General features: G+C 34.7%; 1 protein-coding gene and 2 pseudogenes across 1 annotated transcript; 2 read left to right on the top strand and 1 right to left on the bottom strand.

The window, feature by feature from the left end:
* Positions 1 to 9,500: 9,500 nt before the first annotated feature.
* Positions 9,501 to 9,818, top strand: LOC149176523 (DEAD-box ATP-dependent RNA helicase 15 pseudogene; annotated as a pseudogene).
* Positions 9,819 to 10,702: 884 nt separating this feature from the next.
* LOC149176522 (DEAD-box ATP-dependent RNA helicase 15 pseudogene) lies at positions 10,703 to 12,194 on the top strand (annotated as a pseudogene).
* Positions 12,195 to 12,374: 180 nt separating this feature from the next.
* On the bottom strand, positions 12,375 to 13,562 carry LOC149176521 (uncharacterized). The gene is made up of 2 exons (XM_089421502.1): positions 13,158 to 13,562; positions 12,375 to 12,775 (listed from the first exon to the last, which is right to left on the bottom strand). Exons 1-2 carry the CDS (start codon positions 13,560 to 13,562, stop codon positions 12,380 to 12,382), a joined length of 801 nt encoding a protein of 266 aa, XP_089277628.1. The 3' UTR covers positions 12,375 to 12,379.
* Positions 13,563 to 23,606: the final 10,044 nt, after the last annotated feature.

The following is a 23,606-nucleotide window of genomic DNA, read 5'->3' as shown; positions in this document are numbered from 1 at the left end:
AGCATTGGTTCTTAATGATCACTTGTGTTTTTCAGCTGAGTCAATAATTTGTTCTAAATGGTTGTTAATGAACATTTTTATTTTTGATGTTGTGGTAATTGCTTTCTCTGGTGGCCTGTTCTATAAAGGGCTTAGGATGTTAGAATAACGATGAAAGAGTGAAGAATTTGTTCTAAATGGTTCTTAATGAGCATTTTTGTTTTTTCAGTTGAGTCAATAATTTGTTCTAAATGGTTGTTAATGAACATTTGCTTTTTGTTGTTGTGGTAATTTCTTTCTCTGGTGGCTTGTTCTATAAAGGGCTTAGGATGATAGGATAACGATGAAAGAGTGAATAATCTATTCTAAATGGTTCTTAATGAGCATTTTTGTTTTTCAGCTGAGTCAGTAATCTGTTCTAAATGGTTTTTAATGAACATTTGATTTTTGTTGTTTTGGTAATTGCTTTCTCTGGTGCCCTGTTCTATAAAGGGCTTAGGATGATAGGATAACGATGAAAGAGTGAAGAATATGTTCTAAATGATTCTTAATAAGAATTGGTTCTTAATGAGCATTTGTGTTTTTCAGTTGAGTCAATAATCTATTCTAAATGGTTGTTAACGAACATTTGCTTTTTGTTGTTGTGGTAATTGCTTTCTCTAGTGGCTTGTTCTATAAAGGGCTTAGGATGATAGGATAACGATGAAAGAGTGAAGAATATGTTCTAAATGGTTCTTAATGAGCATTGGTTCATAATGAGCATTTGTGTTTTTCAGCCGAGTCAATAATCTGTTCTACACGGTTGTTAATGAACATTTGCTTTTTGTTGTTGTGGGAATTGCTTTCTCTGGTGGCATGTTCTATAAAGGGCTTAGGATGATAGGATAATGATGAAAGAGTGAAGAATCTATTCTAAATGGTTCTTAATGAGCGTTGGTTATTAATAAGCATGTGTGTTTTTGAGTTGAATCAATAATCTGTTCTAAATGGTTGTTAATGAACATTTTCTTTTCGTTGTTGTGGTAATTGCTTTCTCTGGTGGCATGTTCTATAAAGGGCTTAGGATGATAGGATAACGATGAAAGAGTGAAGAATCTATTCTAAATGGTTCTTAATGAGAATTTGTGTTTTTCAGCTAAGTCAATAATCTGTTCTAAATGGTTGTTAATGAACATTTTCTTTTTGTTGTTGTGGTAATTGCTTTCTCTGGTGGCCTGTTCTATAAAGGGCTTAGGATGATAGGATAATGATGAAAGAGTGAAGAATCTGTTCTAAATGGTTCTTAATGAGCATTTGTGTTTTTCAGTTGAGTCAATAATCTATTCTAAATGGTTTTTAATGAACATTTTCTTTTTGTTGTTGTGGTAATTGCTTTCTCAGGTGCCCTGTTCTATAAATCTCTGGAGTTGAGGAGTGGTAATTGCAGAGATTGTCTTCAAGCATTATTTATCTTGGCTCTTTAACTTTGTTACTTACCTCGTTCATTTACAAAGTCTTAACATAGTTAAAATTTCATTATTATTTACAACTTATTGATATTCATATTGTATGATTTCACTCCAAACATAATACTTATAAATCTTGGCTCTTTAACTTCATTACTTACATCGTTCATTTACAAACTCCTAACATAGCTAAAAATATTTTTTTGGTTTTGGAAAATAATACTTATTTAATATAAACCTCTAATTTATCAGAATTCATACACATACGGGTTTATATAATTTTTTTATTTTAGCTTAAACCTTGAAAAATGAACTCGAGTGGTCTTTCTCACTTTCACTACCCTGTTGGCACGTGTCTATGAATTCATTGGGTGTATAAAATTGATATGGAAGTTGGTTGACTAATCATACACCTGTCACACTACCTTTAGTAAGTAGCCTAATCATAATCTTCATGTTAAAGCTCAAGGGCTATTGGACTGAACACAAGATCCTAATCTTCTTAGCATGATCAGAGTATCGGCATACTCTTCCTAAGGTAGTAAGGTTGTAGGTTGTAAGACTGTAATAAGATGATTAGACTACTCAAAAGGTCAGCTCCTAGGTTCTAAGTTTGTTCTAAGGTTTTATAAAAATTCAAAATCAAAATAATCTATTTAATAAAAATTCAAAGTCAAAATAAACATTAAATAATTAGTGATTATTTACAATTTCTTCATATTCATATCGTGATATTTCACTCCTAACATAATACTTAAGAATCTTTGCCCTCCTTCTTAACTACTGCTTTTGAATTGCTTAGCTCAAGCTAAGAGCAATAAGTTGAACTACACTACACTAGTTAGATCAGGCAGGCTTAGCCAAATAGAAGAAATAGTTGTTAGTTCCAGAAAATCTAGTTGAATCAGGCTTAGCTAAAGCTAATTAGTATCAATAACTACTATTTGGACTAAAGATATATTAAAATCTATAGAGAGAGTCAGACTTAGCGTAAGCTAAATAGTCTAAGTAATATGTTATCCCATTTTCATTAGGTATTAGCTTAAAACTCTCACTGTCATTACATAACTAGACTAGTTATCATTACTAGAACTAACCAATATATCTATTGTTGTATCTATTTTTTTCTAAACAAGAAACATTAACACATACTTGTTGAGCATATCTTCTAGAACTAGCATTTACATCGTTCAATTAAAACTCTTAAGAGATTGTCTTGAAGAATTATTTGTGTATCTTCTATTATTAGTAACTGTTTGTGATTTATGTTCACTTCTTTTCCTTCTTTATGTTCTTTCCTTTCATCAAGTAATTGCCAAGACTATCGTTCAGTTGAGTCAAGAATCTATTCTAAATGGTTCTTAATGAGCATTGGTGTTATTCAGCTGAGTCAATAACCCATTTTTGTTATTTAGCTTAGTCAATAATCTATTATAAATGGTTGTTAATGAACATTTGATTTTTGATGTTGTGGTAATTGCTTTCTCTGGTGGTCTGTTCTATAAATATCCGGAGTTGAGTTCATTTATGTTTGCTTCTTCTCCTTATTTATGTTGTTGCCTTTCATCAAGTAATTACCAAATTAAGCAATTACTACTTCTTTTCCTTTGCAATGTTGTTTCAAACTGGATTCAATTGATCTTTACTTTCTATTATTTTCTCTTGAATTTCCTTTAGTGAGAACAAAGGGATTCTTTTGTTTATTGCCTCTATGAGCAGACAGAAGGTTGGTTTCTATTGCACTTCTCAAGCACATGCTCTTGGGCAGATCTTTCCTTTGATTGGTCACTACTTTTGTTTCTTGTTCACTTCTTTTCCTTCTTTATTCTATTGTCTTTCATCATAATTACGTATCATAATTCCAATTAAAATTCAATTTAGTTTATAGTTTAGCTTCTACTATGAAACCAATCAACATATTGCATCCTTACAAAATTCACATTGTGATTATTATGTTGAATTTCATCATAATTCCAATTCAAATTCAACTACCCGACAGAGCGAACGAACAAGAACAGGTCCCAAATAGAAATGAACAGGTCCCAAACATAAATGAATGTGTAAATGAAAAATGTGCAACGTAATCACAGTAAACAAACCCTAAACCTTGCCATAACCTGTCGAACCAATATTAATATATAGCCAACATGTCATTGCATGCGTGGGTTACGTGTCCTTACAAAATTCACATTGTGATAGCGCTTACAAAAATTAATTCATGCCACCCCTATGCTTGATGGCCTCCATTTCTTGCATTGCCCATAATTGTTGATTCTCCTGCCTGACCCAAGTATGGTGGACTACCTAATATTGGTTTATTAGGATGTGCCTGAATGTTAGCATATCCTTGACTCCAATTTGCTCCTTGTCGCCATGGAGGGACTAAGTAAACCAAGTGTCCACTTGTGTTACTAACTCCAGCACTAGGTGCAGGTGTCATATAAACACAGTTAGGATTTAAACCTACACTGGTAGGGGTATATGAGGTGGGCAGAACCCCTAGCTAATAGTGGGGGACTTGGATGTTAATCAGCTCTTGGTATGATGGTGTGTGCTCTGCAATGTGGTCCAGTGTATTAGACATCATCCTATTTGCCTCAAACTGGCTTGGACCATAGAATTCCCTGCTTGTCACCCCTCCTCCTCTTTCCAACACTTCTTGAACCTTTCTTGCATCCCTCTCTTACCTTGCCAATTGTTTTTGATGTTTCTTATCTTCCCTTGCTTTTTTTATTTCCGTCCTTTCCTTTGTTCGAGATTCTGCTGCTGCAATCCTTGCATCTGTCTTGTCCTTAGCCAACTCCTTCTTTCTCTTTTTAGTTTCCTGAATTTCATTTTTTTTATGTTTAGACTCAAACAATAAATTCATATAATCTTCAGATGTGAGCAACTATGAACTCTTCCCAAAATGAAGACAATCTGCAGTTGAGTGCCTTGATGAGGCCTTCACTCTCTCTACTAATAGCTTTAGGAATGCACCAAGTAATCTGCAATTTTCCCCTTGCTCCCTAGGATCTGACACTTGCCTTTCAGCCTTCGCTTCAGCTAATTGGCCCCCATTATCTTCTTCAAGTACCTCATGCTAAATAGGTTACTCTTCCAGCGAACCATTGTCCACAAAATAATGAACAAGTTCGATGTTCAACTCTAATGGTTGTGAAGGCATGTCCATGATTTCCACATTGGTGGTAGACACATTATGTGGGTTGATATTCATCATGGCCTCTGCCAACCATGATGGTGGCCTTACCTGGGTTGGCATGCTCAATTGTTCATTGTTTAATCTTGTTGCATTATCATTTTAAATCAAGTTTTCATTTTCATTCGCTTCATCAACCGCCTCATAGGGAATATCACATGCAGAATTGGCATGTGGTTCAGTAGGTGTGACAGTGTCCATGGCATTGACAGTTGGTTCACAACTGAATTGTGTCTCATTCACATGTTCATCATCATCACCACATAAGTTCCCTTCATAAAGCGACATTATACCTTCAGCAACAGTAACATCTTCTTGGGCATCAACATGGTCTTGTAAGTTCTCTACTTCTTGACCTTCCATATAAAATTCTTGGCTACAACAAGTATCATCCATGAGTGATATAATATCCTCAAGCAAAGCTTGAAATTAAAAGAAAGTAAGTAACACTAATTGTTTGAAAGTTTATAGATAAGCTATATTCCTGAGTGTTAGGTTATCTCTATTATAGAGCTAGTATAGTTAAGTGTATATTGTCCCTAAAGGTGTTATTTTAGGTTGTCCCTAAAGGTGCGGCAACGAAATTGGTTTCTACATCATTAAATCAGTAATAAAATTAGTTGTAATGGCTTTAGTACTTGAGGCTATCTGTCTTTGCTCTTTGAAAGGATATTCTTTGCTATTATAGTAGTTTGATATTGAGTTGCAGGGTCAGATTCCGGGAACTGATGTTGGAACATGGTTGAGAAAATGATTGATTTTCATATTGAAACAATATTTGTCACAATGCGCCATTGGCCAATGCTTTACCATGATTAACCATGGTTGACCACAATTGATTTTATAAAACATGGTTGACCTTCATTGAATAATATTAAACCAAAGGGACTAATATTATAAAACCAAGGTATATAAACACTAAGATAAATATTATAAACACTAAAATAAACGTGGTTGACCATGGTTGATTTTCATATTGAGACAATCCTTGTCACAATGTGATGGTGGACCATGGTTGACCATGATTGATTTTCAAATCAAGAGAATCTTTCTCACAATGTGACAATGGACCCTGGTTGACCATGATTGACGATGGTTCACGATGGTTGATTTTCATATTGAGACAATATGTGTCAGAATGCGACGTTGGACCAAGGTTGACCATGGTTGTCACAATGTGACATTGAACCGAAGCACAATGTGATGATGGTTGACCATGGCCAGTTTTCATATTGATACAATCTTTGTCGAAATGCAACATTTCACCATGGTTGGTTATGATTGACTGTGCTTGACCATGATATATATTATAAACCAAAGGGAATAATAAACCCAAAGGATTGATAATATAAACCCAAGGGAATTATTAACCCTGTGGATTAATACTAAAACCCCAAGAGATTATGAATCCAAACGAATAATATTAAACCCAAGGGACTAATATTATAAACCCAAGGTATATAAACCTTAAGATAAATATTATAAACACTAAACTAAACATGGTTGCCCATGGTTTCCCATTATTGACCATAGTTGGCTATGATTGACCATGGTTGACCATGATTGATATTATAAACCCAAGGGATTATTATTATAAATCCCATGGAATAATAAACCCAAGGGACTAATGCTAAAACACCAAGGGATTATGAACCCAAGGGAATATTGTTAAACACAAGGGACTAATATTATATACCCAAGGTATATAAACCCTAAGAAAAATATTGTAAACATTAAAATAAACATGGTTGGCCATGGTTGACCACAGTTGATTTTCATATAGAGATAATCCTTGCCACAAAGTGACGCTGGACCATCGCTGACCATGCTTAACCATGGTTGATTTTCATATCAAGAAATTTTTTTTCATAATGCGACATTCGACCATGGTTGAGCATGATTGACCATGGATGTTTGACTTTATAAAACATGGTTGACCATGGTTGACCATCGCTGACCATGATTATCATATTGAGACAATATTTGTCATAATGCGACGTTGGACCATGGTTGAGAAAATTATTGAATTTCATACTGAAACAATCTTTGTCACAATGCGACGTTGACCAATGGTTGACCCTGATTAGCCATGGTTGACCACAATTGATTTTATAAAACATGGTTGACCTTCATTGAATAATATTAAACTAAAGGGACTAATATTATAAAGCCAAGGTATATAAACCCTAAGATAAATATTATGAACACTAAAATAAACATGGTTGACCATGGTTGATTTTCATATTAAGACAATCCTTGTCACAATATGGCGTTGGACCATGTTTGACCATGCTTGACCATGATTGATTTTCAAATAGAAAGAATCTTTCTCACAATGTGACAATGGACCTTGGTTTACCATGGTTGACCATGATTGACGATGGTTCACAATGGTTGATTTTCATATTAAGAAAATATGTGTCAGAATGTGACGTTGGACCAAGGTTGAGCATGGTTGTCACAATGTGATATTGGACCATGAGACAATCTTTGACACAATGTGACCATGGTTGGTTTTCATATTGAGACAATCTTTATCGAAATGTGACATTTGACCATGGTTGACCATGATATATACTAGCATTTGCACCAGATGTTGCAAAGGAAACGCCGTAAGGCATAAAGTGCGGAAGAATAACAACATCAACATGTGAATGAACGTTGTTGAAAGCGAAAGTATGTATCATAACTTCAAACTACATGCAATGATATCTTTCTGAGTATTCAGAGCAAAAAATGTGAAACAAAAATGGTTGTCTATCTTTATTCAATATATATTGATGTAGTGTAATGAAGTATGTGGCATCACAAAGCAAATTGCACACATACTATCTGGATTTACCTTCTTTCAATTATTAGTTTCTGACTTGAGGTAAGATATTATGCCTGAAAGTCACTGTTGCACAAGTCACTTTTCATATTTTTAAAAAAACCTTCTGATTGTGATTATGTTCTTTTAGGTTTTAGTCTCTAAAGCTCTTCCATTGGATCCTTTATTCAACCTTCAAGTTGGCTCTCTGATCTGCAATACATATTTTTTATTTATTTCATGAGTGCGCTGTAAATCCGTGGTTAACATTGTGTTTCAAACGAATGGGCAAAAATAAGATGTAAGATGGTGGAATTTACAATAATCTTGTATGCATAAACAATTTGACAGAAAACAGGCTTCATACAGATCCATCCTACAACAGCTCTGATAATATTTTGGACATTTTGTTGACTGCTGGATTTTAAGCCAGAATATTACTGGAGTTTGACTGTTTTGACCGATTCAGCCTCTAATAAATTCTCCCATCACTGAAGAAAATGTGAATCATACAATCTGGATCGCATAGAGAAGAAACCGTGATCTTGTTTGGCAGCTAGTCTTTCAACTTGAGTTGCAAAATGTGGGTTTGCATGAGTAAGCTTGGGCATATGAACTCCAAATGGATCATTCTTGCTCTGTAAATACCAATAAATCTTGGATGAGTATCAAAGGTCAACAGATTAACACTCCAAACCTTAAAACCCTCAAAGGCTACCTGAAATATGAGTTGTGAGAATTAAAGTAAAACAAATGGAACTTTAACATGTCAATCACACTATAACAAGGGTCTTTTACTTGCAAATCTATTCCAAACACCAAAATTTCAGCCTTTTATTTGCAAATCACTTCCAAATAACAAAATTTCAACTTTTTACTTGTAAATTGATTCTAAACACTAAACCTCCATAAGCCGGAATTGGTGATTTGAAATGAAAAATGCACACAAAGAAATGATGGATGACTAATCTTAAGACAAGTTCCTACATTGAAATCACAGAATGGAAAATCGTGGGAAGTAGTGGCGGTTATCTCTGCATTAGGTAGTTGATTTATAAGAACATCATCCCCATTAAAGGCATGTCATAGGCACAACAGCAAGTGCTACCAACAGGGCATGCATAACAGTGATCGAACTTTGCTGGAGGTGTGACTGGAGACAGAGGGGAAAAGTATTCAGACAGAGATCACACTGACTTTTAACCGGAGAAAAACCCTCTCAGGAATTGAAAAAATCCAATGTCTATTCATAAAAGACATGCATTTGCGCGCTTGTCACTCGTGGCTTCCAGTTTAAGTTGCTACAATGATATATTGTTAATTCTCTGTTCGGCTTGGTCTCCATTATTCACGCACTATTTTTGCGTTTTCAAACTTCAGGGAGATGACAAGTGTAAAAGAAGTCTTAACTGTCAAACAAGCTAAATGTAATGTTTGTTCCCTTTAGTCATACCTCAAATAATATATTATATTCAACGAGAAAGAGTCTACATATCTTCTGTGAATCTATTCACATTATTCATGCGCTATTTTTGCCTTTCAAACTTCAGAGAGGTGGCGATAAGCGTAGAAGTAGTTTCAAAGTTGAGACATTTTAACATTAACTTCAATAAGAATCAGGTACACAAATTTTACCAATTGAGGTCATGCATCTGACACATAAGAACAATCGTGACTCCCATAAACGAATGGGCAAAAATAAGATGTAAGATGGTGGCATTTACAATAATCTTGTATGCATAAACAATTTGACAGAAAACCGACTTCATACAGTTCCATCCTACAACAGCTCTGATAATATTTTGGACATTTTGTTGACTGCTGGATTTGAAGCCAGATTATTACTGGAGTTTGACTGTTTTGAGCGATTCGGCCTCTAATAAATTTTCCCATCACTGAAGAAAATGTGAATCACGCAATCCGGATCGCATAGAGAAGAAACCGTGATGTCCTTGATGTCCTGGATTTCAACCAGGTGGTTATATTTGTGAAGAGTGTGAAAAGGGCTTCTGAGCTATCCAAGCTGTTGGTGGGGTGCAACTTTCCTTGTACCTGCATTCATTCTGAAATGCAGCAGGATGAAAGACTGATGAGATACAAAAGTTTCAAGGATGGGAATAAGAGGCTTCTGGTTGCAACTGATCTGGTAGGCAGGGGATTTGACATTGAAAGAGTTAATATTGTTATCCACTATGACATGCATGAGTCTGCAGATACTTATTTGCACAGGGTTGGAAGGGCTAGACGGTTTGGCACAAAGGGTCTTGCAATTACCTTTGTTTCTTCTGCTTCTTCATCAGAGGAGGATGTGCTGAAGCAGGTTCAAGAACGTTTTGCAGTTGATATCAAGGCACTCCCAGCACATATAGAAGCATCAACATACTGATACATGCCATCATAGCCATTGAAATCTGCTCTGGTGTCTGCAATAATTATCCTTCTCATTCATCTCAGTTTTGGCATGGTCTGGTTTTGTTTTCTGTTCATATGCCTTACCTTCATATGCCAGTTCTTCTACCAAATTTATTGCACTTCTAAATTTAGAAGAACCTTTCCTCCTCTAACTTCAATTAACAATTTTCTCTTCTACTTCTACTTGGATATTTCTGCTTATTTTCAGGCCTTTACAAAGGCAAAGTCCTTAAATCAATGCCATCATTTCTGTTGCATTGTGGGTTGTAAAGTGCAGAAAATCATGGACTATTTTGTTCAAAGTTTCTTTTAACACATTATAATCTCATGTTGTGTAGTTTAGAGTTTAGAATCAAGCCTCGTCACAAAGTTTTGAAATCTATTAGTGCAATGCAACCCTTGAAGCGTCTACCATGGAGAAAGTTGAGAGCACTTGGCACTAATAGTTACAATCTTTGGTAGGGAACCAAAGACTGCTAAGTCAGCTTTCATACAACTTATAGGTGGTTCTCTCAAATGTATTTTAAATATCACCCTATGAATTTGTCACCAATTGAAATGTAATAGTGACTACATGACATTTAATTAGTGTGGTTGATGCAGGGTTGGTGGAAAACATAACCAACATAGCCAGAAAAGGCAGTTCTCTCAAATGTACTTTAAATATCACCCTATGAAGTTGTCACCAATTTGAATGAGATGGGTATGTCTGTTGAACCTTAATTTATATAATTTCTGAGAGTGCTTTGAGACACACATGGCTGGTTTTCTGCATCATTATTTCATCTTTTACAGCAATAAAACCTCTTCTGCTATTTCATCATAAAGTTGCGCTTGTGCTTCATATTTTTAGTGAAAATGGCAAAACAAGGAGTAGACAATGTGGAAGAGTTGAAGGAAGAGATTTATAATGAAGAGCTCCTGGACCATGAAGAAGAGGAATTGGACGCACAAGCATTGGAGGAACATTTTGCCACTGATGAAGCCTCCAAGAAAGGTTATGTGGGATTTCCTACTGAAGCCAGAGCTCCTTCGAGCAATTGTGGACTCTGGATTTGAACATCCCTCATAAGTTCCACACGAGTGCATTCCTCAGGCGATTCTGGGCATGGATGTACTCTGCCAGGCCAAATCTGGAATGGGGGAAAACAGCAGTTTTCGTGCTTTCAACTCTGCAGCAGATCGAACCCACAGAAGGCCAAGTCTCTGCCCTAGTTTTGTGCCATACTAGAGAATTGGCATACCAGATATGCCATGAATTTGAGAGGTTTATGACTCATCTGAAAGAATTGAAGGTTGTTGTATTCTATGGAGGCCTGCCTATCAAAACTCACAAGGCAATATTAAAAAATGAATCCCCCCAAATAGTTGTTGGGACCCCTGCAAGGATTCTGGCATTGGCAAAAGACAAGGATCTCAGTCTGAGAAATATCAGGCATTTTATTCTGGATGAATGTGACAAAATGCTGGAATCTTTGGACATGAGGAGAGATGTACAGGCCATTTTCAAGATGACCCCTCATGACAAGCAGGTCATGATGTTTTCAGCCACACTGAGCAAGGAAATCAGGCCTGTCTGCAAAAAATTCATGCAGGATCCTATGGAGATATATGTTGATGATGAGGCCAAGCTCACACTTCATGGTCTAGTTCAGCACTATATAAAATTGGTTGAGCTAGAAAAGAACAAGAAGCTGACTGATTTGCTGGATGTCCTGGATTTCAACCAGGTGGTTATATTTGTGAAGAGTGTGAAAAGGGCTTCTGAGCTATCTAAGTTGCTGGTGGGGTGCAGCTTTCCTTGTACCTGCATTCATTCTAGAATGCAGCAGGATGAAAGACTGATGAGATATAAAAGTTTCAAGGAGGGGAATAAGAGGCTTCTGGTTGCAACTGATCTGGTAGGCAGGGGAATTGACATTGAAAGAGTTAATATTGTTATCAACTATGACATGCCTGAGTCTGTAGATACTTATTTGCACAGGGTTGGAAGGGCTGGACGGTTTGGCACAAAGGTCTTGCAATTACCTTTGTTTCTTCTGCTTCTTCATCAAAGGAGGATGTGCTGAAGCAGGTTCAAGAACATTTTGCAGTTGATATCAAGGCACTCCCAGCACATATAGAAGCATCAACATACATGCCATCATGGCCATTGAAATCTGCTCTGGTGTCTGCAATAATTATCCTTCTCATTCATCTCAGTTTTGGCATGGTCTGGTTTTGTTTTTTGTTCATAAAAACACAGCAGATTCATAAAATTGAAAGGAACAATGGCCATCAATGCATTTGTAGACAGACCATCACAATTTCAGTCTTATCCACGACTAAGACATATTTGGTTTTTCTATGAGAGCCATGCGTGTTTTCTTCTATTTTATTAATCTGAAACCAATGAACATAAAAGCAGGTAAATCGGACTTTAAAAGCACATCAATATAAAAACAAGTAGGATGCCAAAGCAGATCCTATACCTAGGCTATCAAACCCAAAAAAACAAAATAAGTATGTAGAAGAAAGAGGCACAAAAATGTGGCATCAAAACAAATGTATTCTAGACACAGATGAACAAAACTTACCGCAACCAATAACAGCCGCAAGCTGAAGGGTAGGTGTTGGAGCATACAAGAAGGGGGAAATAAAATGGAAGACAGTTTGTAAACGAATAGTTGAATGGTGGATAAAGATCAAATCCATCAGACATGCCAGCACGTATTCACGCATGGAACAATCCTCATGATAGAGTGCCGTCTCAAATATAGGTAGAAGCCTGAAAAAAATGAGTCTGGAATTGAAGCAGCAGGAGCATGCCAATTTAAGTGCCAACAACCTGGTCTCTGAATCTTTAGATTGCAATCCATTTCCAATATAAATTTCTAGTCTAGACTTCATCAAAGCTTCCTCCTCCTCCTTTGCCTCTTTCTCCAGCACATACTAAAAATCACCAAAATGAAATAACCATTAACTTCTGAACATAAACGTTAAACGCTAAACCCTAAACCCCCATTTTTAATAATAAATCCTAAACGTTAACACTCGGCTACCTTCGAATTATAAAATCTAAAACCTGCACTCTAGAACAGAGCCGTTTGCTGTTGGCATTCTCAAGTCTAAACCCTAGACTCCTAAGTCAGATATGCAATTTAAAATACATCATTTATACTCTAAACACGATGTTAATGGATCCTTAAAACCGAAATCATGAACCCCAACCTATCATTGCAGTTTAAATTCTAAGATATGAATCACGAACCTGGTCGATCTCTACTGAACTTTAAAATTCAATCCTGAACCTTAAATGAGGTAAATTAAATACCTCTAAAAGATGATCTTGATCGAAAATGGAGCTGCAAATCTTCTCCTCCACAACATAAAGCATCTTCTCATTCGAGGATTTGCCAAACCCTAATTCGAACATTGCTTCCCTGAGGGCATGAAAACTGAAATCTACAATGCATTTGGCGTAATCCACCAAACTCTGGGCCTCGACAACGGAATTGGCGTTAAGGGCTCGGCGGAGTAGCTGAGAGAAAAGTTGTTTGCGGGTACTGAATGGCAAAACAAAACCCTCAGATTTGAGGGAATCCAAAATTCCTAATATTGCTAATAATTTAAATTTCAGACCCCCAGCGATAAATTGACGATAACAATAAATGTAACAATGATTAAGACTTTGAAAATCTATAATCACTTTCATGGATAGTTTCAACATTTCAGGCATGTTGCATGAACCTTATTAAACCAGTTCTCAATGAATAATCCCTTATAGTTGTGAGGAAAGGAAATCATTACAACTCATATCAGTTGCAAGAAAGTGTTTTTTGTCAATTGGTAATAAGCACCAGTACACCTCATGAAAATTAAAGTATTCTTAAAAGCTAAATCAAATGAAGTCATTCTAGAATTACACTAGACATTATGTCTTCCATTTGCATTTACCTCACTTAAGGTAATGCATAATTGCTTTGAATGAGAGAACAAAGCACTGAAAAGCAGAAACTATCCTGGACCTACATTTCCAAACTACTTAGCATACAGTTTCAAAGTTGAAAAATTTATAGTAACCTTCTGCCTCCAATTTAATTGCATTCTTAGCCAAGAAACACTTTAGACTTGTTTTTCTATATTCGTGTGTGTTTTTTTTTCGTTCTTTCTGGAAATGATCTGCCTTTTCCAAGCATTAAGTTTCGTAGACTTGTATCAAAGCCTGCAATATCTCTGTCCTATTGCTAAATATAAAAACAAAAAACCAAAAAAGCTATTTATAAAGGTTCCAGAACAAAGGTCAATACCAAAGAACTCCACATGAAGAAAGGAATAAACTCAAACATGTATCATCCTTCTATTTAAAACCAGAAACAATCAAAGCAGTTCACTTCCAGCTACATTAATTGATAGAAAGCAGGGAAAGAGTCTGAGACCTTAAACCCCGATCTTCGAGTTGCTATAGAAACAGCTTGGAATTGTGGATAATCATTCAACTTGGATGCTACATAAGATCTTCCAATCTGCATCGAGATTCACTAAGGATAAATGAAACATGTAGATAACTATTTGTTATCCCTGCTGAAGAACATAGAGCTAGACAAGCATTCCAAAACATACAAGAGGTTTGAGACAGTGGATGTTATTAATTTCCTTTAATCTTCTTTACATTCATCTTTATTTGAGATACAATACTTTGCAGGGGGTTCACCAGTTTCCTTGGTATAATACAGGCCCACATAATCTCATAGCTTTCCTACTATTTCCAACAGAATACCGTGGGGGCACATAATTTTATGAACCTATTGGAAATGCTTACCTAAAATCAATTTCCTGCTCACTGAAAATCAGTGCCTATATTTAGAGTCACAGCTACCAATATTGTATGATGCATGTCGCCAAACACGATTCTATACTCCTGTACAACAGGATTTTGCATGGCAAACTTTAATCTGAGCAATATGCCTAAATGGTTAGGAAGCCCTGAAGTTGAAATTATATAGTAGCTATGTGCATTGCTACTTCATCATTGGGCACATCAGAAAGTATTTTTTTCCCAACTAGAACAATTATAGGAGAATTTCAACTCCATTTACGTGTTTCTTTTGTGGCAACAATTAGTCTTTTCTTCCATTATTAAAAATCATGCATATCACTATACAAAAGCGAAATAGTCAGTGTAACAATTTGTATGAGTTATAAAAGAGAAAAAATACAAATATGAAAAAAAATCTCCAAGAAAAATGAAGATTAGAAATTAGAGACAACCGTTTTTCCAACGATGAAGGCAGCTGTACAACCCATTGTAGATCCAATGGAATCAGCGATGAAACCAATTGGCAGCCCAAATAGGTATCCACCCCCAATCTGAAATTCAAAGATAAACATAGCACAAAACAATAATAACATACAGTTAGATCTATGACTTACTACATATATAAAGTATAGAAAATTGAAAGTCTAATAAGAAATTCCACAAGATTCTCTTCTAACATCAATCATTGTCATTAATGATTACACTTTAACAATTTTAATAATTTGAAGCTTCCTACAAGATACATTATAGAAAGAGGTTGGACAAAGAGGATGACGTATAAAGTTCAAACAACAAAAGTGAATTTGAATGAGATGGGTATGTCTGTTGAACCTTAATTTATATAATTTCTGAGAGTGCTTTGAGACACACATGGCTGGTTTATATAATTTCTAAGAGTGCTTTGAGACACACATGGCTGGTTTTCTGCATCATTATTTCATCTTTTACAGCAATAAAACCTCTTCTGCTAAATAGCATAAAGCTGCGCTTGTGCTTCATATTTTTAGTGAAAATGGAAAAACAAGGAGTAGACAATGTGGAAGAGTTGAAGGAAGAGATTTATAATGAAGAGCTCCTGGACCATGAAGAAGAGGAATTGGACGCACAAGCATTGGAGGAACATTTTGCCACTGATGAAGCCTCCAAGAAAGGTTATGTGGGATTTCCTACTGAAGCCAGAGCTCCTTCGAGCAATTGTGGACTCTGGATTTGAACATCCCTCAGAAGTTCAGCTCCTGGATGATCTGCCTTTTCCAAGCATTAAGTTTCGCACACTTGTATCAAAGCCTGCAATATCTCTGTCCTATTACTAAATATAAAAACAAAAAACCAAAAAAGCTATTTATAAAGGTTCCTGAACAAAGGTCAATACCAAAGAACTCCACATGAAGAAAGGAATAAACTCAAACATGTATCATCCTTCTATTTAAAACCAGAAACAATCAGAGCAGTTCACTTCCAGCTACATTAATTGATAGAAAGCAGGGAAAGAGTCTGAGACCTTAAACCTCGATCTTCGAGTTGCTATAGAAACAGCTTGGAATTGTGGATAATCATTCAACTTGGATGCTACATAAGATCTTCCAATCTGCATCGAGATTCACTAAGGATAAATGAAACATGTAGATAACTCTTTATTATCCCTGCTGAAGAACATAGAGCTAGACAAGCATTCCAAAACATACAAGAGGTTTGAGACAGTGGATGTTATTAATTTCCTTTAATCTTCTTTACATTCATCTTTATTTGAGATACAATACTTTGCAGTGGGTTCACCAGTTTCCTTGGTATAATACAGGCCCACATAATCTCATAGCTTTCCTACTATTTCCAACAGAATACCGTGGGGGCACATAATTTTATGAACCTATTGGAAATGCTTACCTAAAATTAATTTCCTGCTCACTGAAAATCAGTGCCTATATTTAAAATCACAGCTACCAATATTGTATGATGCATGTCGCCAAACACGATTCTATACTCCTGTACAACAGGATTTTGCATGGCAAACTTTAATCTGAGCAATATTCCTAAATGGTTAGGAAGCCCTGAAAAGAAATTGGAACCCAAATGACTGCTTAAATGTATGCCGCATACAAGCATCCGTTCTCTGGTAAATCTATAACATTTCGAGTCATATTTTTCAAAGAAACTCAGCGGGTTCATCAGTTACTTACTTATAAATGCCGGGTTTGACAAGAATTAAGATCGAGTTCGTGTTGTTGGCTGGAACTGCATTGATGGCGTCCTGCACTGTTGTAAAATCGCCATTGCCCTTTTCCTTGGCTACCACTATAACTCTGCCCGCTATATCGTTCAGTTTTCGAGGTGATCTGCTATTCAATTCCCTCATATTCTTCTCTCCACGACTGTCGTGCATAGCATGGCGTTGAGATAACGTACGCATAGAGCAGGAAGGTTGAAGACAAAAGAGATGGAGCGATGCAAGAAACAAACCGATAACGGCCAATCTGTTGGCGTTAGACATCATGGAATTATATAACAACCGCACCAGATCGAGGCGAGATTTGCAAGGAAAATTGATGATATTCCGCAAAACACGTAGTTAGATGGGAACTGAAACATTGCATGAGAGATCCAGTACGGATGAATGGTATATATAAGCAGAAGGCAAAGTATAATCAGGCGAGACACACCGAAGGAATGAATCGCCGCCGGAGAGACCATGACAGCGCAAGCCAGAGGTTGCTTTCTCAGGAGTAGTTTGACAGGTGGAGAGTCAGTTATGAGATCAACGGCAGTAAAGTTTTTAATCGTCTAACACTAAATCGAATGGTGAATAACCAAGACAGCGCGGATCACAGGAGAGTCCATTTCAAATGGAAACGCCTTACGGCGTAATTATAAACCAAAGGGAATAATAAACCCAAAGGATTGATATTATATACCCAAGGGAATAATTAACCCTAGGGATTAATAATAAAACCCCAAGGGATTATGAACCCAAGTGAATAATATTAAACTCGAGGGGCTAATGTTATAAACCAAAGATATATAAACCATAAGATAAATATTGTAAACACTAAAATAAACATGGTTGCCCATGATTGACCATGGTTGGCTATGATTGACCATGGTTGACCATGATTGATATTATAAACACAAGGGATTGTTATTATACACCCAAGGCAATAATAAACCCAAGGGATTGTTATTATAAACCCAAGGGATTATGAACCCAAGGGAATATTATTAAACCCAAGGGACTAATATTATAAACCCAAGAAACCCTATTAAGATAAATATTGTAAACACTAAAATAAACATGGTTGACCATGGTTGATTTTCATATCAAGATAATTTTTTTCACCATGCGACATTCGACCATGGTTGAGCATGATTGACCATGGATGACGATGTTTGACTTTATACAACATGGTTAACCATGTTTGACCAAGGTTGACCATGATTGACCATCGCTGACCATGATTATCCTATTGAGACAATCTTTTTCATAATGTGACGTTGGGCCATGGTTGAGACAATGATTAATTTTCATATTGAAACAATGTTTGTCACAATGCGATGTTTGCCATTGGTTGACCTTGATTAACCATGGTTGACCGCAATTGATTTTATAAAACAGGGTTGACCTTCATTGAATAATATTAAACCAGAGGGACTAATATTATAAAGCCAAGGTATATAAACCCTAAGACAAATATTATAAACACTAAAATAAATATGGTTAACCATGGTCGATATTCATATTGAGACAATCCTTGTCACAATGTGATGTTAGACCATTGTTGACCATGCTTGACCATGATTGATTTTCAAATTGATAAAATCTTTGTAACAATGCGACATTGGACCATGATTGACCACGTTTGATTCTCATATTGAGACAATATTTGTTATAGTACGACGTTGGACAATAGTTGACCATGGTTGAATTTATAAAACATGGTAGAAAATGGTTGGCCATGACTGACCATGGTTGACTATGGTTGACCATAGTTGACCATGACTGATAATAAACCTAAAGGAATAATATTGAGTCATGGGAATATGAACCCTTATATTAATAAACCTAGGGGATTGTTATTATAAACCCAAGCGAATAATAAACCCACGGGATAAAAAGTATTAACCCAAGGTATATAAACCACAAGATATATATTCTAAACCAAAAAATAAACATGGTTGGTCATGTTTGATTTCCATATTGAGACAACGCTTGTCACAATGTGACGCTCGACCATGGTTAACCACGATTGATTTTCATATCGAGACAATCTTTGTCACAATGCGACGTTGGACCATAGTTGACCATGGTTGATTTCCATATTGAGACAATCTTTGTCACATGTGACATTCGACCATGATTGACCATGCTTGGCTATGATTGACCATGGTTGATATTATAAACCCAGTGGAATAATAAACATAAGGGATTGATATCATATACCCAAGGAAATAATAAACCCAAGGGGTTAATACTAAAACCCCAAGGGATTATGAATCCAAAGGAATAATATTAAGTGCAAGGGATACAAATATAAACCCAAGGTATATAAACCCTAAGATAAATATTATAAACACTAAAATAAACATGGTTGACCATGGTTGATTTCATATTGAGACAATCCTTATCGTAATGCGACATCGGACCATGGTCGATTTTCATATCGAGACAATCTTTTTCACAATATTATAAAGCCAAGGTATATAAACCCTAAGATAAATATTATAAACATTAAAATAAACATGGTTTACCATGGTTGATTTTCATATTGAGACAATCCGTGGCACAATGTGAAGTTGGACCATGGTTGACCATGTTTGATTTTCAAATCGAGAGAATCTTTCTCACAATGTGATAATGGATCGTGGTTTACCATGGTTGATCATGATTGACGATGGTTCACGATGGTTGATTTTCATATTGAGGCAATTTGTGTCAGAATGCAACGTTGGACCAAGGTTGACCATGGTTGTCACAATGTGACGTTGGACCATGAGACAATCTTTGACACAATGTGACCATGGTTGACCATGACTGATTTTCATATTGATACAATCTTTGTCGAAATGCGACATTTGACCATGGTTAGCTATGATTGACCATGGTTGACCCTGATATACATTTTAAACCAAAGGGAATAATGAACCCAAAGGATTGATATTATAAACCCAAGGGAATAATTAACACTAGGGATTAATACTAAAACCCCAAGGGATTATGAACCCAAGCGAATAATATTAAACCCAAGGGGCTAATATTATAAACCCAAGGGACGAATATTATAAACCCAAGGTATATAAACCCTAAGATAAATATTGTAAACACTAAAATAAACATGGTTTCCCATGATTGACCATGGTTGACTATGATTGACCATGGTTTCCATGATTGATATTATAAACCTAAGGGATTTTTATTATAAAACCAAGGGAATAATTAACCCTAGGGATTAATGCTAAATACCCAAGGGATTATGAACCCAAGCGAATAATATTAAACCTAAGGGACCAATATTATAAACCCAAGGTATATAAACCCTAAGATATATATTGTAAACACTAAAATAAACATGGTTTCCCATGATTAACCATGGTTGGCTATGATTGACCATGGTTTCCATGATTGATATTATAAACCCAAGGGATAAATCGAAGGGAATAATAAACCCAAGGGATTAATGCTAAAACCTTAAGGGATTATGAACCCAAGGAAATATTATTAAACACATGGGACTAATATTATAAATCCAAGGTATATAAACCCTAAGAAAAATATTGTAAACATTAAAATAAAAATGGTTGACCATGGTTGACCACGGTTGATTTTCATATAAAGACAATCCTTGTGACAGAGCGATGTGGGACCACAGTTGACATGCTTAACCATGGTTGATTTCCATATCAATACAATTTTTGTCAAAATGCTATGTGCAACTAGGTTGAGAATGATTGACCATGGATGAACATGTTTGAGTTTATAAAACATGGTTGACCATGCTTAACCAAGGTTGATCATCGATGACCATGATTATCATATTGAGACAATCTTTGTCATAATGCGACGTTGTACCATGGTTGAGAAAATGATTGATTTTCATATTGAAACAATCTTTGTCATAATGTGACGTTGGCCAATGGTTAACCCTAATTAACCATGGTTGACCGCAATTGATTTTATAAAACATGGTTGGCCTTCGTTGAATAATATTAAACCAAAGAGAGTAATATTATAAAGCAAAGGTATATAAACCTTAAGATAAATATTATAAACACTAAAATAAACATGGTTGGTCATGGTTGATTTTCATATTGAGACAATCCTTATCACAATGTGATGTTGGACCATGGTTCACCATGATTGATTTTCAAATTGAGAGAATATTTCTCACAATGTGACAATGGAGCCTAGTTTACTATGGCTGACCATGATTGATGATGGTTCACGATGGTTGATTTTCATATTGAGACAATCTGTGTCAGAATGCGACATTGGACCAAGATTGAGTATGGTTTTCACAATTTGACGTTAGACCATGAGACAATCTTTGACACAATGTGACCATGTTTATTGACCATGGCTGATTTTCATGTTGAGGCAATCTTTGTCGAAACGAGACATTTGACCATGGTTGACCATGGTTGGCAATGATTGACCATGGTTGACCATGATATATATATATTATAAACCAAAGGGAATAATAAACCCAAAGGATTGATATTATAAACCTAAGAGAATAGTTAACCCTAGGGATTAATACTAAAACCCCAAGGGATTATGAACCCAAGCGAATAATATTAAACCCAAGGTATATAAACCCTAAGGTAAATATTGTAAACACTAAAAGAAACTTGGTTGTTCAGGATTGACCATGGTTGGCTATGATTGACCATGGCTGACCATGATTGATATTATAAACCCAGTGGATTGTTATTAAACCCAAGGGACTAATATTATAAACCCAAGATATATAAACCCTAAGATAAATATTGTAAACACTAAAATAAACATGGTTGACCATGGTTGATTTTCATATAGAGACAATCCTTGTCACAATGCGACACTGGACCACAGTTGACCATGCTTAACCATTTTTTATTTTCATATAAAGATATTTGTTGTCACAATGTGGCGTTCGACCATGGTTGAGCATGATTGACCATGGATAACCATGTTTGACTTTATAAAACATGGTTGACCATGCTTGACCAAGGTTTACCATGATTGACCATCGTTGACCATGATTATCATATTGAGACAATCTTTTTCATAATGTAACATTGGACCATGGTTGAGACAATGATTGATTTTCATATTGAAACAATGTTTGTCACAATGCGACGTTATATTTTTAGATATATGAAAAATTTATAATTCAAATGAAGTTATTTGTTCTTTATGTATGTATTACTTGTCAACTTTATATTGAATATGAAAAAAATTATATAATTTTTCAATTCCATATTAATCCCAAAAGTAATTAGGTCAGCTATCAACTCTATCTTAAACATTAAAAAAAATTACACATTTTCTTTATATTGACAATACACAATTAAAACGTTTTAAACACTCTTTCTCTATTTATATTTTCTCTCTTTATATATAAATTCCATAAAGTCAATATTCATATATTTTATTTATAATTTGCATTGAAATAATTTTTTTGTTATTAATATTTTAAAATGCTATTTTGAGAGTCTATTTAAATATTATAAGTATTACACATCTCTCCTATAAAAAATAAAGAAACTAATTTATATTTTTTTAACCTTCAATTATTTATATTTCCCTTTTGTTTGATATATATATATATATATATATATATATATATATATATATATATATAAGTGGATATTAAAATATTTTATTTAGAATTGATATTGAAATGTATTTTTGGTTATTAATATAATTTATAATGTTAGATATCAATTTTCTGTTAAACATAAATAAGAACACATATCTCCTTGTAAAATTTGTTTTGCAAGACAAACCTCCTCTATTTTTACATTCATAATATTAATATGACAATAATTTAAAAAAAAAAAAATTTAAAATATTTACAAATAAATTAACCCAATTGAAAATATTATTATTATTATTATTATTTTAAAATAAAATTGCTAAAATGATTTTTTTTTCTTTACTAAACAGTTATAATTGCTAAACTAACCAAATTATAAATATCAATTATTAAAATATAATTTTGTTAAAAGAAATATTTTTTTTTTTAAATACTCCATTCTTTTATATATTTAAAATTACAATTTCATTAATATTTTTAAATTATCCCAAATTTTAAGAATAATTATATTTCTTGATTGTCAGAAATTCCATTATCTCAAATTTTACAAATAATTATATTTCCCAATTGTGGAAAATTTTTGTTATCCAAAATTTTACAAATAATTATAGCAATAGTCTAGCTTGACTGTTTTTTGGCCCTTAAAATCATGAAAATTCCCGTCATATTTTGATAAAATGAGGCAGCAAATTTTCTAAATACAAGTTATAGTTGTTAAATTTCAATATTTTAGGTGCCTCATAGATTATTGATGGTGCTGAATCTATTTCCACCATCAAAAACATGATTCAATTATAGTAAATTTTTTTGAATTTTTAACCCAAATTCCAACCACTTTTAACTAAAACAATTCCTTCCTTCCAAAACCATTTCTATGGTGAGTCGCGTGAACACACAATCCAAGTAACGATTTACAAATATATACGTTAAAAATTTATTATTATGGGATATATCCATTCAAGTCTCATCGTTTTTTATGTATTCTGATTGTATTCGAATATTCGAATGAGCGTGCCAGGAGTGGAGCCCACCTTCTTGTTAACATTTTTTAATAGTTATGTAGGAATTGTTTGGATAGTTAAAAGGGTTTGATTTTGGATAAAAGAATTTCAAAAAAATTTGTAGAGGCAGTTTTTAATCATATTTTTATGGTGGAAATGGATTCAGCATCATCAAA

The sequence above is a fragment of the Pinus tabuliformis genome, chromosome 4_1 (assembly GCF_031772625.1).
Source record: "Pinus tabuliformis cultivar Carrire ecotype Pingquan chromosome 4_1, CPIR1, whole genome shotgun sequence".
NCBI classification, from domain to species: domain Eukaryota; kingdom Viridiplantae; phylum Streptophyta; class Pinopsida; order Pinales; family Pinaceae; genus Pinus; species Pinus tabuliformis.
This window is presented reverse-complemented; position numbering and strand designations above follow the sequence as displayed.